Below are 16,401 nucleotides of genomic sequence, written 5' to 3'. Positions count from 1 at the left end.
AACAGTGATGGAAGAACAGTTGGTGAATAATATGGACTGTGGCCACTCAGCACGGCCCCTTGGTGCTTCCACTTTGCCAGGCTGCTCCATGGCAAAGTCTGCTTGGGGAAAATGTTCCCGAGGATGCTGCATGCAGAGGTAGTCTCTGTTCACCCACTCAAAGCACCTACATGACCTTTACCCATATGCTGCCTGGCGCTTCCAGGAGAAGAGTAGTTCCCCTGTCATTTCCCAGACATCATCCCCTGCTGCTCAAGTGCCAGCAGACGCGGGAGAGCTCTGGGTACCAGCCAGACGGCTGTCCCTGCTTGCCAGGGATCTGTGGACCCTCCCGCATGGGGGTCAGATTCATCAGGAAAAGCAAGGACTGTAAACATGAGCCTAAGCAAGAAAATGAGACCAACTTGGGACTGGCCAGAAATGCAAAGATGTGTCCTCCCCTATGGGCAAGTGCTCTCTCCACTTAATTATCGACCCTGGCAGTCACAGAAAGCACATCCCCCCTTCTGAGCACCCAGTCCTTTCCAGCTAAATAGATGCTGCTGAATCGGAGGGGGCTCCAGATATTCCCAGCACGACTTCGGTGGTAAGTCATTAATGCCAGCCTTTCCCATCCCACCACCCCATCCAGTCTCACTGAGAAAAAACCCCAAAACAGCCACCAAGATGGCAAACTACCCCAAAACCCCCTAAGATGTAACTTCCCCCTAAAGCCACCCTTTATATGCAGTTTTGAACACAAGAGAAAGGAAAACTACCCACACAGCCAAGGTCTCAAAGGCACAGGTAGGTCGTTTGAGGCTTGAAGTCAAAGTCTCTGTTAACGTTAGGACACGTCTGAAAAGTGATTAAATTCCTTGCAGAAAAGCCTACACGGTCCAACGCATCAGGTGCTGCTCTTTCAAGACCTCAGACTTTGTCCTTTTTCATGCTGGTGCCTTCACTAATTGCACAGCCCCAAGGTTAGAGCGATGGGATGAAGGATCAGAGGAGGCATTTCAGTGCACGCTTTAGCTGCTGTCTGTGGATGGGGCCAAACTGCAACAAATGTTGATTTAAAGAACATGTTAGAGGCTGCCTCTAATGCACTTGCCACAAGCCTTCAGCTCCCATTTATCATCTGTCCCTGATTCTACAACTTGCCTAAAACTCCATTCTCCTTTTTTTTTTACCATTGATGTCTTAGTATATCCCCTTGCACATTTTTTTTTCCCCTCTCACTTCTTGAGAAAAGAAACACCACAAAGAAGCCATTAGAGCTCCTCAGTAACCTGATCTTGGCAGGAGATTCCTCTGATAAACCAGAAAAAGAGGTGCGAGACTGACACAGGACCTCAAAGCAAGATCTCTCTCTGAGAGAGATGAGGGCCTGGGGAAGGGGACCAGCTCCCATGCGAGGTATCCTACAGCACCCTGCCAAACCAAGCCAGAGAGGAGGAGCTGAGTGCAGCAATGTCAGATCTGCACCTTCCACCCAAGCACAGCCAGGCTGGGAGCACCCAACGCTGTCCTTTCCCCTTGTCCACCCAAGCGCAGCAGAACCAGAACTAGCCAGAGATGGGGTGAGCACCCCTGGCTCACCCCTGCATGAGCAGGAGGAGAGTGGACCATGGGAGCAATCCCATCCGACTGTGCATCATGGTTTAGCTGCCATTATAGCCCATTCTGCAGCAGACAGCAGCATCACCACAGAACAGAACAGCAGAAATGTACACCTTCCATGAAAAAAAAAATATCATTGAGCTGTAATTCTGCTTTTGACTTGCTCTTTCATTTAAAATAAAATGGTTTGGATAAAATAAAAATAAAAATCCATTAATCCTGTTGGTGCTACACTCGAAACAGACCCACAGTGACACTTAGTGTCACTTAGAACACACTATATCACATTTAGGTATTGATGCCCCTGGAGGAATTGGCAAACATTGAAATGCCTTTAAAGATCTGATTTTTGGTACTTACAGGCCTAAGCTAACAATCACCACCCCAAATATTTGGTAAACAAACATAACGGTGAAACACTGCTCTGAGAGCTAACTAAACTCATGACAACAGGGAGATGCAACAGGTGAAGAGCAGGAACCATGAGATGGTTGTGACACTTTAAGCATGGGGCTTGCAAACAGTTACAGGCACAGACGAGCAGAACAGCCAAGAGGAAAATCCTGCTGCAGGGAAGGGAAGAACGAGCAAAAATCAGGGTGGAGCATGGTGTTGCTGGGCAAAATCTGCAGGAAAGGTAAAGACAGCAGCAATGAGATCACAGAATACAAAATCCCCTTCAGTGCCTTTGGATCAAGTGAACCTTGTTTAGAAAGGGCTTGATCCGCAATCTGGGAAACCGATCGTGCAGAACCAAGTACGTGTAGCCCTGATCTCCCTTTGCACTGAAAAGATGTTTAAAAAACAAACCAAAATTAAGACAAATGCTGGCTTCACTTGGAAGAATTCATGAGTGCAAATTAAAGGAAGAAAGGTTAAACCACATCAACCAACTAAACATGAAAACTGAGAAAAATAGCTGCAGAGGGTCACAGTGCTCCATCACCTGGGGGCACCCCATCTCCGGTCCAAGGCTGTCGCATGCACCAGCACATCTTCCCATCTCTCCCACTGACTCTGACAGCAAATTCCCTTGAAGCACGTTGAGAGCCCGGGATTTTAAGCAGCCAGGAGAGAACAGCAGCCAAAACCACCGGTGTGAGCTAACAGAGGCTGCAAGGAGTATAATTTACATGTGCTTTCATCACCTCACTGCTCTCTATAGCAAAGAATTGGATTTGGAGTGCCCACATCAGACCAATCAGCATCTGCACGGGAGACCCCATGGGACCCTCACCTGGACCCTCACCCCGTGCACCGGGAAAAGTGCCAGGGAAGTGCCCTTAGGCAGAGCTGCTTTGACTGCAGGTCTCTGGCTGCAGGGACTCGTTCAGGGCTGCAGGGTGGCCCCACAGCCCCGTTCCCACTGTGTAACCCCACGCTTTGGGGGAGCGAAGGGGCTGACGTGGCAGAGGAAGCGGTGCTGTGCTGAAACAGCATGAAATCCAGGCCAGGCAGCAGCGGGTGCTGACTATGGGTGGGATGTTGTGCATGGCAGAGTTAACCTGTCTGGAATTAAAATATATGGGTTTCATGCAAGGGGGCTGGAATAGCCTCTTAACCCTCCCTTCATCCGTATTTTTGGCACAAAGAGAGAAGCAAAAGTCCCTTATTTCTCTTAAAGAATTTTTCAGAGCAGGGATGCTCTCGAACTTTTCAGAGGAACGAGTGCATGTGCTGAAAATCCCTCTCCCTGCCCAGGCAGTGGTACCCATGGACTGCTCCAGCAGAAGCTGGGAAAAGAATCCCAGAGAGGAAGGAGATTTCTTCCCAAAGATGGACCCATTGCTGGCCTCCAGGTGCCAACTCTTAAAGCAAATTCTTTCAATCTCACACAGCATCTTTAAGAAATGATAGATTGCACTGGCTCAGAGGAAACTGTCTGCTCCCTGATAATAAATGAGTTGTTAGCAGAGATAGCAGACTCCCAGATCCATTTGTGATCCAAAGGGCTTACAGCTGCTTCCCATTTTTGCAATGCCAAAACCACAGAGCACTCAGACAGCAAGGGATGTGAAGGCAGCCTCCTGCGCCTGTCTGCTCGCTGCTCTCCCGTGGCTAAAGGGAGACTGTCAAGTGCGATTTCTTTTTGATGGAGCCTTTTTTTGTTGTAAATTCGCTGTTGTTGAAAGTGAATAATTTGCTGCATTGGCCACAGGCAAGGATAGCCAAGAAAAACACCGCAAATCTCATCCCTACATGCTACACATCTGCAACACCTCTTGCAGCTCTGGACATGAACCATCATATAGCACGAGCGCCCAGAGTCCTACAGCAACGTACCTCATTCCTCCCGCACAGCTCGATTACCACAGAGATCGCTGAGATGAACACACCTCTGCCAAAGGCTCCCACAGACCCACCAGAGGATGCTGCTGTACCTCCGCTGTCATGACCCCATTTCCCACCACCCCCAGTCTCCCCGACCCTGCTCTAGATTTCACTGCACGGCCCCGGGAGCCAAGGGGGATGATTTTATTTTATATTTTAATTTTGTTTTCAGAGTTGTCCTGCTCAAGTTGCTAGTTTGGATTAACACTTCTACTTTCCTTCCAGAGATAGGCTTGAAACAGGAAACCTGACCGCACATTGCCGTCACACTCCTCTGAGATTTCTGTCAAATGGCAAGCAAAACTCACAGCCAGAGCAGGGTGGGATTCAGAGTGTCCCCAGCATTTTCAGGTATGTTTTGATCCAGGGTTTTGGGTGCAATTTGGCTCAGCTGCTAAAGGATGCTACTTTAGAAATAACTTTTTTTTTTTTTTCCCCCAAAAAAGCTCACAAGGTTGTTTTTTCCAGTGCCACATAGGGCTTAGCTGCGCTCTTCCCATTAAAGCTAGCGGGAATTGCTCAGTCAAATCCCCGGGTGCTATTTTGAAAATGCTACAGTTAGCATCTGAAGGCATTCCTCCCCTGGTGACACCGACTCGATGATCCCCCGGAGCCTACTCCCAGGGAAAGGCGATATCAGCCAGGAGCGTATTGACAGAAAGAGGGAGAAAGAGATCTGCTTAAAGTAAAGACAGCAAAAGCAAAGCCAGGCATCATTGTTAGAGCACTGCAAACACTACTGCCAGCAGTAAACCCATGCAAAATGAGAAACAGAAGAGGCCAAGAGGATGAGAGTGTGTCAGGACGATGGCAGGGCCCTGCCCTTGAGGGGCCACTACGGTACTGTACTGAAATGCAGAAGGTGAACCTGAGAGAGCAGTTTCTATGCCATGAACATATGTTTTCATCACTTCTTAGCAATACATCAGAATAGCACAACTGCAAATTGCCTGTTTGCAATGTGACGCCTGCTTTTATCAAAGCCTTTACAGGCTGCTCACAGGGAGAGCAGGAAAATGTTTGGTGCCACGGAGGTATCACCTTCAGCAGAGTATTCAGAATTAGCAGAAGAACACAATACAGCTGCAGAGACTTTGGGTAGGAGTCTGTGGATCTATTACCTACCTCTGAAGGTCTCACAGTAAGCTGTCTAAGTCAAGTTTGTCACCTTGGCTTCCCGTATTGACAAGGGAGATAAGCAGGTGATTCCTCCCGTACTAAGATGGGTGTCTCAGATGGTTCAAAAGGATCACTCACCGAAGGGCTCTCTGGTGATTACAGAGGTAACACCAATGAGTAGCTTAGATGAGGGCAACTAATCCTCAGCCAGAAAAGTCAGAGGGGACAAATTCCCTTCTTCATGCTTTAAGGACCTGCTGCTTAAGAATGCTGCTAAGGCATGTAAGGTGATGTGACACGAGCACCCTGGGTCAAACCTGGGCTTGGTTCTTCCCCCCTCTTCCTCTGTCCCTCCACAGACATCTGGCAAAGCAGAACTAACCTGATAAGCACACAATTCGGTTGCTGTACCTGCTGTTTGATGAGGAAGGAAAAGTTCAACTGGGGGAAAGCGCATCCAGCATTTGTACGGAGAGCACATGTAAGGACTTCACTTGAGAACGAGCTTTGGTGGGCTGAAGCTCCCCAGGAAAAGAAGAGAAGTTTGGGAATAGTCTCTTAATTCACAGCTGCTACCTGAGATGCTGCGTGTTGTTTTTCGTATTTCATCATGACTGTTAAGCCTTACTAAAACTGTGACAAGGCTTGAACGAGTTTTCTCTTTGACAGCAAGCCTGTACACCGCACTAGTGCTGGTCACTCCAGAACAAGAGGTGATACGGGTTTTGGGGAAGGGCTCATCTCTAAAGGTGTATGGTTGCTCTGGGAGCAGGGGTGGAAATGCAGGAGGTATCTTGCCTCCTACCTGGGGGCTGCACGGTGAACTCACTGCCCCCCTAATTATCAGCACGTAAACATGGGCAAGCCTGGGAACACGGAGAGCTGGTTTCCTCATCTGTAGGCAACGGTCAATGGGCGACCTGCTGCAAGCCCCAGGACCGCGTGGGCCTCTGTGGGTTCAGGAGAGGTGCTGGTACCTGCTCCCTCTGAGGTCTTTGCTGAGTCTGGCACACAGGGCTGCTAAGGTGGAGGATGTTATGATATAGATGACTCAACGTTAGAAATTTCCCTGAGTTCATCCACACATTGCTTGCAGGTTCCCAAACAAGGGACGACTCTTAATGTCTACCAGCCTAGGCTAATCCAGGTCCCAGCCTCCAGCAAGGCTCCGCTCTCCCAAAGCCTCTCCCTTTGCGGTCCCCACAGGAGAGGAGCACAGGGACTCCCAAATTACCATCCCCACACCTCAAAGCTGCAGACAGTGGCTTTTTCTTGGCACAGCCGTAACGAGCTGAGCAGAAAAGACCCCAGAATCAGGACAGGCTGGAAGACTGAATTAATTCTGATTAAATCCGTGAAATGCACTCGGCTCTGCCTTTGCTCGGGATGGACGAGGGACAGCTGCTGTGCCCGACTGTTTTTCTGGGACAGTGAACTGGAAACGGCGTCGCTGCCGGGGCCGTGCCGCAGTTCGCTTCCCCGTCCTTGCCTGCAACAGCAACGTCCCCTCAGCCCCTTCCCCCACTGCAGCCGTGTGTGTGGTTTGGCTTTCTATTACTTCCTTTGGTACTTCATTAAAGACATTAATCACCTTCTGCACAAAGACATTTCTCCTGAACTCCCTGCAGGCCAGGCCTCTTTCTCAGCTGAGGCTCCGCCGGCTGCTTCGGCCCCTTGCAGACACGGTGCTGGTGGCCCAGACCTGCCCCTGCCTCCCCGCTGATCTGGGTCCCTGCTAGACACCGACCGGGTGGTCACCCCGGAGCTTCTCCTGCCACATGTGCTCTGACAAGAGCCTCCTTTACAGCTAACCTTCACCCCACCGTGGTCTGCATCTCGGCGTTTGTTGTCTGCCTTTGCCTTGGCCAAATGGTCCCACCTCAGGCCCAACACACGGCCATCTGCTGCCGTGCATCAGGCAATAAGCCGTACGGACACGGCACATGCTCATCACGCAGTAAGCACGCTGCGCAAGGCCGACCGAGGGGAAAGCCCAAGGGTGCGTTGGGACTGTCGCCGCAGCAGCAAGAGGGCTGCAGGCTGGGTTAAAGACGCTGGCGGTGTGCGATAACCACCCCACGCAGGGGATCCCCTGCCCTCAGCACCGAGGTTCGGCTCTGCAAGGAAGAGGGAGGCCAGGAGCGAGCTGAGCTACGGGGCTGGCCAGGGGGGAGACACCAACGGGTTCCAGCTCCTGTTTGGTCAGAAGGAGGAAGAGCCTTCAAAAAAGCAAAACGTCCCCAGGCTTAGGTGAGAGCTGAAAAGAGAGACAAGGGGAAACTCCAGCTACGGCACATCCATCACCCCTTTAGAGCTGCGACCTGTCCCCTTCCCCTCACCAGGTCTCCTGACCCAGCGTTTCTCCATCCTCCATCCCTGCGTGTGCTCTCCCCACGAGCTCCCACGCCTCCTGGTAACTTTTTCTGCTGTTCACCTGCCAGAATAGCAACATCAACCCTCCTTTTCACTGGGGGAGATGGGCGGTGGGTGCCGCACGGAAGGAAAGCTAACAAGGCTCGGGGCATGCAGGGGATACCAGCAGGCCAGTGGGAGAAAAACCACAGCTGAATCAGTGTAGTCACTGATGTCTTTTGCCTGTTGAAGATTACTGCTAGGTAAAGATCAAAGCAAAATGTTTGGGAGGGCGGGGAGGTGAGAAATAGCCCTCCCTTTCATGTGAGATGCTTCCACGCTGCATCCAGATTACCTACAGCGGCTTCTGTGTCTCCCCTCCGACCCTCCAGCCCTCAACCTTTCATCTCCCTCCCACTTCATCTCCATTAGCATAGTTACAGAACCTCGCTTATTAAATCGAAGCAAAGACTCCTATAGCATATAGATGCAGACACACATGCTATATCCACGCGGGAATCCTGCCATCAGTTGTATGTTCCATCTCAATCTTAGACATCAGTTGTTTCCTTTGGCACTCTTTCACTCTAAAACAAATAACAACACGGAATGAAAAGACCCTCTTGAAGAAGCCACGATACGGCAATTTGTAGCTGTTACTTGCCTCTTCATTGCCTCTTTGCTACTCGCTCAAGGGATCAATCAGTCCTGCGAAGCATAAGCACATCTCTTCCTGAACTGCAGCTCTGGACGAGGGTTGGCAAGGGTGTGGTTTGCAGAGAATAGGGAAAATAACTGATATACATTAATAAAAAGAATAATATTGCTGGGGTTTTTTTTGTTCTTTTGTGTTGTGGTGTGATTTTTTTTTTTTAAGAATGCCCCAGAGGGAACAAGTGGGTCTCGTTGCTAAAGGGCAGCATGAGATAATCAACTAGAGACTTGTTACCATGTAAGCTAATGAGGATAGCATGCTGTTATTATTCTAATAATTCGGTATTATTTTAATATTTTTTTTTTCTGGGATGATGGTGGATTGCTAATGTCTCGGTTTGGCTCCTTTTCTGCATCTTGCCTAATACCTGACTTCCTCAGGAGTCCTTGTAACCTCCCAAAGGACATCCCATCCTCTACCAGGCGGCACTTTTCACAGGGAAAAACATTACCCTGTTTCAGTTCTACACAACTAAAGGCAAAGAAGTAAAAACCCACCTCTCTTTAAAGGAACGCGGTTGAAATAAATGCATCTTTGTCTTCAGACTTGTGTTAATACCGCACCCCGGAGAATTTGGATCTGCAGAATATTAAAGTCTCCCTGACTTATTGCCTCTTTAAGGAGCATGTTGATTTTGTGTTTGCTCTGAGCTCCACGTGTTACTGAAGCTAACCGGGACAGTTTCCATTTCCACTGGCAGAGAGCTGTTGCCTTTGGGGCCCTAACCCTATTATGGAAAATGTAAACGTATATATCTAAAATTCCCACTAGAGTTTTGGAAAGGAAGAGCACGCTTCCCCACGCTGCCTTCCTTGCAGCCACACGAAGATTTCCACTCTCACCTTGCTAATATGTCAAAAAATAAAGCCTGCATGTTTCTGGCTTAGTAGGATCCCTATTCACATGAAAAAGCTTTATTTTTAGAGAAGAAAGGATAAGCTGTGAGTGAAAACTGTGGCTGTCACACAATGGACAGGTCTGGCCTCTGCTGCTCGCTGTTTCTCAAATCCCTTCTCTGCCTGCTGCAGAGCCCAAATTTTACTTCTTCACTCTTTTTTTTTTTGCTAGTCACCAATAAGTATTTGGGATCCTTTCCAGATGAGCAGATAGATTTACACGTGTGAAATTCCCCTTATTCCTCCTCTGATTTTTCCTAATTGCGTCATATCAAGCTTTTCTCCCCGGGCACCACTCCCACAGCCCAGGATCAAAAATTAAATACATAAAAATAGTCATGCAAAGAATAAGTGCCCTCATACCCTTTAGAGAGAAACGGACACACGAGACTGGGGGAAACCCGTTCCTGACACCTGACAAGCCCTGCCAGCCTCTCGGCAGGGCTGCCTTCGCCGAGTGACAGTGGAGCCCCATCAATGTCCCTGCTGATGAGATTGGCCCACGTTCACCCAAGGCTCTCCGTGCCCAGATCCATGAAGGCAGACAGACAGCCCGCCCTTGTCCTGTCAGTCATAGCCGAGGAAACGGCTCGGCACTCATCTTTTAAATGCTTTTCCTTCTTGGGGAAAGCACGTGGGATGAGCTCCCACCTCCTTCAGCGGCAGCAATGATTGCCGAGCACCCACTGCCCACCCCAGACCCCCCACAGAGAGACCTTGGATGCAGGAGGCTGGTGTCACCCCCAGGACCCGCTCCCTCCTGTTTGGCAGCATTTCACCCATCAGCACCCTCCTGAGGGCTGGACCTGGCTCTGTAAGGTGCTGGCATCTCACTAAACAAGCGTGCAATTACTAGAAAGCTATAGCCCATCCCTGCCAGAAACTGAGCATCCTTAACCTCGATTTGAGCTAACGCGAACTGACGGTCTGTGATTCATCTGTCTGCATCACATCTTTCCCTATTACAAAATCTAAGGAGATGTATTTCCTTGTAGTACCTATGTTGTATTAATCAGACTTCATCTGATCATTAAATCCATGTTTCTGTCGTCCTAAGTCCCATTAAATAGTTATAGCTAACATCCTGAGCTCTGCAGGGGGAAAAAAAATATCCCAAAGCATTTACATGAGATTTCTGACACTGCAAAAATAAAAACAAGACTACCAACAACACAACAATTACGTACTATTACAGGGCTGGGCTTATTTAGATTCTGGAAGTTTAATTATAAAAATTGCATTTTAATTGATTGCTGCTGGAATAATTACAGCAGCACCTTTCCAAGAAATGGCGACCATCGTATGTTTGTCAACAAAGAAGCTTCCTTTAAATTCAACACACAATAATTGTTTAATTAAGCCAAATTTAGATCCTCGTTTGAGAACATTCAAATGTTTGCGTATTCCTTCCTGCCTCTGAGAGGTAATTTAAGAGATAAAAAGCAATCTCCAGAAATACTCTCTCTATATACATAAGTATCCGAGAAGAAGAAAAAGAAATACTTCATTTTACAGCTGATCTGGATCTAAGCTTGCCGCTATCGATAAGAACATAAGCACAGAGCGAGTGATCGCTACAAATCCCTCTGTAATTGGTGCTGGGAGGACTTCGTAAAATACAGACAGGCTCCAAACTACATGTTAATTTTCTAATATGCAGAACAGATTCAACTGTTGATATTCTAGCAGCACCCACAGCCCATACTCAGTATGAGGACCCCACAGTTCCTGTAGGTGTACATACACGGAAGGAGAGGGATAAATAATTCATTGTTTTTCAGCCTCTTTTACAAGTTTTCTAGCAGCTGAAAAATCCTGCTGCTGTCCTGTGCAGACCTCTGTGTTTCAAGTGTGCAGCTCCTGAACATCCCTTCTCAGTAGCCCAATGTCAAAGCACACACAAAAGCTGACGGCCACACCAGCAAAGCTACAGGGCTCTGTGCTGAACGGAGGTTTTTAAGTCGCTGGTCATCCCTGCAAAGCGACCTGAGTTTTGCAGGGACAGATTTACCAAGCTGGTGACTCACCTTCTGCAAGCACCGCTCAACAGGGCACGTCCCCCAGGTCACTGCCGGGGAAATCTGTCACTAAGCCATGGACTTCCCTGAGCAGATGGCAACCACCGCCGTCTGCCTGACGCTGCTGGGGCTCACCTGGGGACTCCGGCCAGCGGCTGAAAGCAGGACTCTGCACCACAAATTAAATAAAGCCAAGGAGCTTGGGCTGCAAGCAACTCACATCCCCCGAGGAGCTGGGCTATGCACAGGATGGGGATGTGCATTACGTGTGCACGAAGGGAGGCTGGGATGAAGAATAAGAGAATACTATTCCCAGCACTGGTTGACTCAAGTAAACAGCCTCTCATCCCTTTGCTGCCAATGGGACACAGTGCTCCTGTCCACCCCGGACCTCCCAGGGATAGGAATTTGCACCTCTCTCCTAAGCTTCAGCCCTCCTGTGCTCCTGGCACAGGAACATCCCTCTTCCCGCACCTCTCAGCTCCGACCTGCAGCATCCCCTGCCATGGCAGGTCTGCCCTGAGCACAGTCACCGCAAAACCCAGCAAGGCAGAATTTGCTAGCGACTGTGTTGAGGCTGTAAAGCTCTTTTCCAAACATGGCTGAAGACAGAACCTGTGAATATGTCTTTAAAGCTGATCAGAAGGGCTTTGCTCCGCTACGTCACTAGGAAAACCTTTCAGCTACACTACACCATCATTTTACCCTTTATAGTCACCTGGCACTGCCGTATGCTTCTGCTGAAGGAAGGACTCTAAATTCACCTTCCCCCCTGGCCTTCGAAGAAACGGCACAAAAATATGAAGTCTCCTAACCTTTAGTTAAAAGCCCTCAAAGCAGCAGGTGTGTATTTTCATGCCGGTAAGCCACACCACGCACCCAGCTGTACACACAGAGGCTGTTCATTACCATCTCTTCTGTGGGATGGAACAAATTCAGGGAGATATTTCGGTTCTTCAAATGTGCCCGTGTTTCAGTGATGCAACAACATCAGCATCAACCACACACACAAAACATGAGGTTACCGCACATTGTATCTACTACCTAGTTTTGCTTTCTTAATGATTATGGTTTGCTTAAAATCATAATCTACTGACGTGTTATGCACAGGGACCACAGGACCCGTAGGTTGGCGCTGCCCCACGCAGAGGTATTCACAATCACCGTGTAATGATAAAAAGTCCACAAATGGAAGCATCAGAAATGCAAAAGTTATTGCTGGGCTGTCACAGCGACGGCAACAACAGCAGCCTCCTGATATTTTACAGATTTATCGCTTTCATGGATATTATTGTTACCAATTTACGACCACCACTGGCACATCATTAACAGCTCCCTATCACTGTCACCTGTGAACGAATGGGTGCGTCTCATGCTGTAAATTCACCCGCTGTCACACCAAAGCTTGCTCATCCTAACTGGTAAGCAGATATATGTCAGGCACGGGTAGACGGTGCCACAGTTGATGCTGAGATACATTTTGCATAGGGTCTCCTTAGACGGGGTGCTGTCATTGTGCTGCAGTTCATCCCGCCACTTCAGCATCGCCCCGCGAGCTGCCCAACGAGGCTTTTTTGCTTCTGCCGTCACTGCTGAGTCTTAACATATATTCTGTATTTTGAATGATGCTGCTTCAGGCACTTGCCATAAGGACTACATTTAGCACATGAGGCCGCATCCTAACACGAGGCAGGACTTGCCACGGGGCTGGGACCTCCTAGTCTTCCTCGGGTACCCTGAGATGGGCAGCACCAGGTTCACCGGCTCCAAACACCCTTGACTTAACCATCAGAGAAACAGGTAATGCCAACGACAAGGAAACGCTGCATTCTTTATCTCCATGGGAACAAAAACTGGTACTTTTAACTGGTAGCATGGCCAGTCTTTTCCCAGAAGATAAGGACCACTGCGTGGGCAGGGTTTTTTTTCTCTGTAAATAAACAGATCTTTCTGCTGATATCTAGCCTTGGCAACCGGGAAGGGAATTTGCTGGAAGATGAGGAAGGAGATAATTCCCAGCAAAAGTTTCACTCCAGCCCTAGAGTACTAAAACCAGGTCTTCCAACAGCCTGGGTTTTTTTGGGTTGGGTCGCCCCCCCCTGCCCAGTGTACACTGAATAACACCTTCTTTTGTGCTTACAAAACAAATGCTGCCTTCCATAGTCTGGAAGAACTTAGGAAGTTTTTAATTATAAGAAAAGAAAAATGAGGACAAGTGAAGTTGGACTGCGCGGAGTGCTCTGCTGGTCTGATCTAGGACAATGTGCCCTACATAGAGCTCAAATATAACATCCTTTGGGAGGCTGTCTTGCTTCCATTCAGCTTTTGTGAGACCACCCCCGCCCCCGTGGTACTCATGACTGATTTCTGAGGCATAACTAGTATCGTGGTCTTGCTATCAACCTTAATGCTGTAAACAAAATCATTAGCGGCAGGCGCAGAGAGGGAGGGAAAACTACGTGCAGATGGAGAATTTATTCTAGTGATATTCTTGCAGTTTCTGCTTTCTTCCTGCTATCAGCACTGAAATAGCTCATCCCCAGCCAGTCAGCAACTCTACCCCAGGTGGGTGACGGTTTCCCTTGATAGATACAAGGTCGGTCTTTTTTGTTCTATTTGTCTAGTTTTCCTGCCAAGGAAGTGCCATTGGACTGAGCCGAGATAGTTGCTTTTCCGTGATGGAAACCTTGTAGTTGGCAAATAGAGGGATATTAAGGAAAATAGAAAATCTTTAGATGTGTCATTAGACACTCCAATGGAAGCGTGGCCAAATTATTGTTTCTCTCTCCCATGTCATACTAGCCAGGAAATTCCTGCAATCTTGTATTTGCAAACCCTCCAACAGAAAAAATCACAACTCTTTTTTTTTTTCCTTCAAAGAGCCTTATTAATTCTCCTCCTGCACATTCCTCATTCTTTTTGCAGAAAAGCATTTTTCCTTTCTGTGTATTCCTTAGCAGAGAGAACAGTTTGTGTCCACCTCTACCCCACTCTCCACATGACTAAACTGCAGAGAGGATGTTTCGGTGAATCAAAAGGATACTACGGATGTGAGCCAACAGCAATCCAACAGGCTCTATGGAGGGAAGGGTTCCTCCAGTCCCACCTGACAGTCCTTGTACACACACGCACAAGCTCAGAGACTGAAAGCGGTGTCTGACACCAGGTCGAACCGAGAAATTCTGTGTGTGTCTCATCCCGGCGGTGTGAGCCCCTCGTGCACAGCACCGCGCCGCTCGCTCTAAGGGAAGCAAATGCTGCAACAGCCCCTACTGCAACCGCAGGGCTGTCTTATGGTTTTTGTTTTCCTCTGGTTCCCTCCTGGTCTTATGTGTTGCTGTTAATCTCGGCATTACCTGGCAAGCCAGATTTTTCTTTTTCCAACTATATCATACAGCAAGAACAGCACAGCTAACGTGCTGTGCTTTAGCAGGGTACAAATACACCCTCGGATCGACTCTGCGCTGCAAATTCAGTCTTTAATACTTGGGTTTAGAGCCACTGATTTTGCTGGTTCTTGAAACTAGAACTCCCTTACCTCTCTGTCGTTATTAGGCATGCCCCTTATTGTGGATCTGGACTCCACTTGCACCAAGCTGCTGTTTTCTGCTTGGTCTTTCTTAAATTACAAGGACAGATGGCTAAACTGGGGCTGGGGAAGAAGTTGTTCACACTAAACAGAGACTTCTGTGCACCCTGTGGGTGGAAAGGGGTGTCTTTGTTGTACACCGCGGCTATAGGAAATATGGGAATGAAACCTCAACATAATGAGTTGGGCAGAGGTTAAAGAAACAAGAGAAAATTAATTGTTGGGGGTTTTACACCACTTTGGAAGCAATCAAAGAGAAAATGCAATAGATGATGAATAACTGCAGCACTATCTCACCCCTACATCTTAGCACAACCCAAAATGATTTAGAAATCCTTTGCTTGAGTGTTCAGGGTTGTCTTGCATGGAGCTGAAAGGAGTTGCACATTTGGAGCAGGATGTCTCGTATTTCAGACACAAAAACCCGCCAGCCAGGAATAAAGAAACCAAAGTAAGAGAGAGCACAGCAAACGCCGCTACTTACAGGTGTATGTCATTTCAAAGCTGTCGCTAATGTTCACAATGTCGATCTGGGGAAGGAGTTTAGGGGGTTCCGTGAGCTGAGACAAAGCAAACCTAAAAGCCGCATGTTCCTGGGACTGTTGATTAGGAAATAACCCCCCTGGGGAGAAAAACAAAACAAGAAAAAGAAAGGTCTTAAGCACACCCGTATTAGCAACCTCTTCAGTCCAAAATATTCTTGGGAGCAGAGGGTCCGGCTCCCCAGCCCAGAGAATGCCTCTACACTCTGAACCACCCCCCCTCAGCACATGAGACCCGGGGGGTTCCGTGCCCGCTGCAGACAGCCTGGGAGCAGAAAACCTTTCCAACTTGTGCCTTATGTAATGCCGGGATGACATACAGGAGCGCTGATGCATCCCTGGGCCCGGCAGCCTGCGGGGTCGGGGTGAACCACCGGGTTTGGCTCAACATCCTCACCCCCCGTAACTTGAAGGAAGAGAAATGGAGGCGCTGCAAATGTTACCTCTATAAAGGAGGATGGAGAGTCTGTCTTCCTCCTCTCACTTGTAATTAGGCTCAGTTTAAACTCTGCTGACTAAGAGGAGGGGGTTGCTCCAGAAGGGGTGCAGGGGTTCCCCCATGCTATGGGACTCCGGGGTACGGGGCAGACCGGCTGAGCCTGGCCCAACAGGCACGACACTGGGTGGATGGGGACAAGGCTGCAAAAGCCGGAGCAACATGGGACCTGTGGCCAAACACCTGCTGCTACTGGAAGTTTGCTGCATGGAAAAAAACCTTACATTTAACAGGTGACAGTGGCCAAACTCAAAGGCGGCAGGAAATCAAAAACTTGACCCTCAAAGGGATCGATCTGAGCAGAAGTACGGACAAGCCCGGAACCACAGGATGATACAAATATGATAGGAACTGGGACCAGACTGGACCCAGGCTCGGAGCCTTTCTCTCCCCAAAGACCTGCAACGAAGTGCTGCGATAACCCGGCCCTAGAAAAAGTTTCCTGCTGCTCCCCCAGCAGGAAACTTGGCTTGCGGCAGATCCCTTCACAGCCTCCAGAAAGCTGCTATTAAATTCACACTGTCTTGTAATCCATACGCATTTAAAGGCAGCACTGTTATTGGCATTTTACAGGTAGGGAAACAAAGCACTTGGCGACAAGGTGGAATAAAAATAAAAAAGCAGAAAGTATCAGTGCCCGCCCTCCAGGGCAGATGGTTTGGGGAAGAAACAAATGTGCAGAGACCCGCCATCAACGGCACTTTGCACATCTTTAGTACAGAGGGCATCTCCCCGTTGCGT

General features: G+C 48.7%; 1 protein-coding gene across 3 annotated transcripts in view; it reads right to left on the bottom strand.

Annotated features, from left to right (window-relative positions):
* The window catches only part of GRIA1 (glutamate receptor, ionotropic, AMPA 1), a 125,941-nt gene that overhangs the window by 108,284 nt on the left and 1,256 nt on the right, over positions 1-16,401 (bottom strand). For all 3 annotated transcript variants that reach the window (XM_009892609.1, XM_009892608.1, XM_009892610.1), the window contains exon 2: positions 15,107-15,244. In XM_009892609.1, coding sequence (XP_009890911.1) covers positions 15,107-15,244 — 138 coding nt within the window. The remainder of the gene's footprint in view (positions 1-15,106; positions 15,245-16,401) is intronic.

The sequence above is a fragment of the Charadrius vociferus genome, unplaced genomic scaffold (genome assembly GCF_000708025.1).
Source record: "Charadrius vociferus isolate BGI_N301 unplaced genomic scaffold, ASM70802v2 scaffold529, whole genome shotgun sequence".
NCBI classification, from domain to species: domain Eukaryota; kingdom Metazoa; phylum Chordata; class Aves; order Charadriiformes; family Charadriidae; genus Charadrius; species Charadrius vociferus.
The sequence above is the reverse complement of the archived record's forward strand: the minus strand, read 5'-3'. Positions and strand labels throughout refer to the sequence as shown.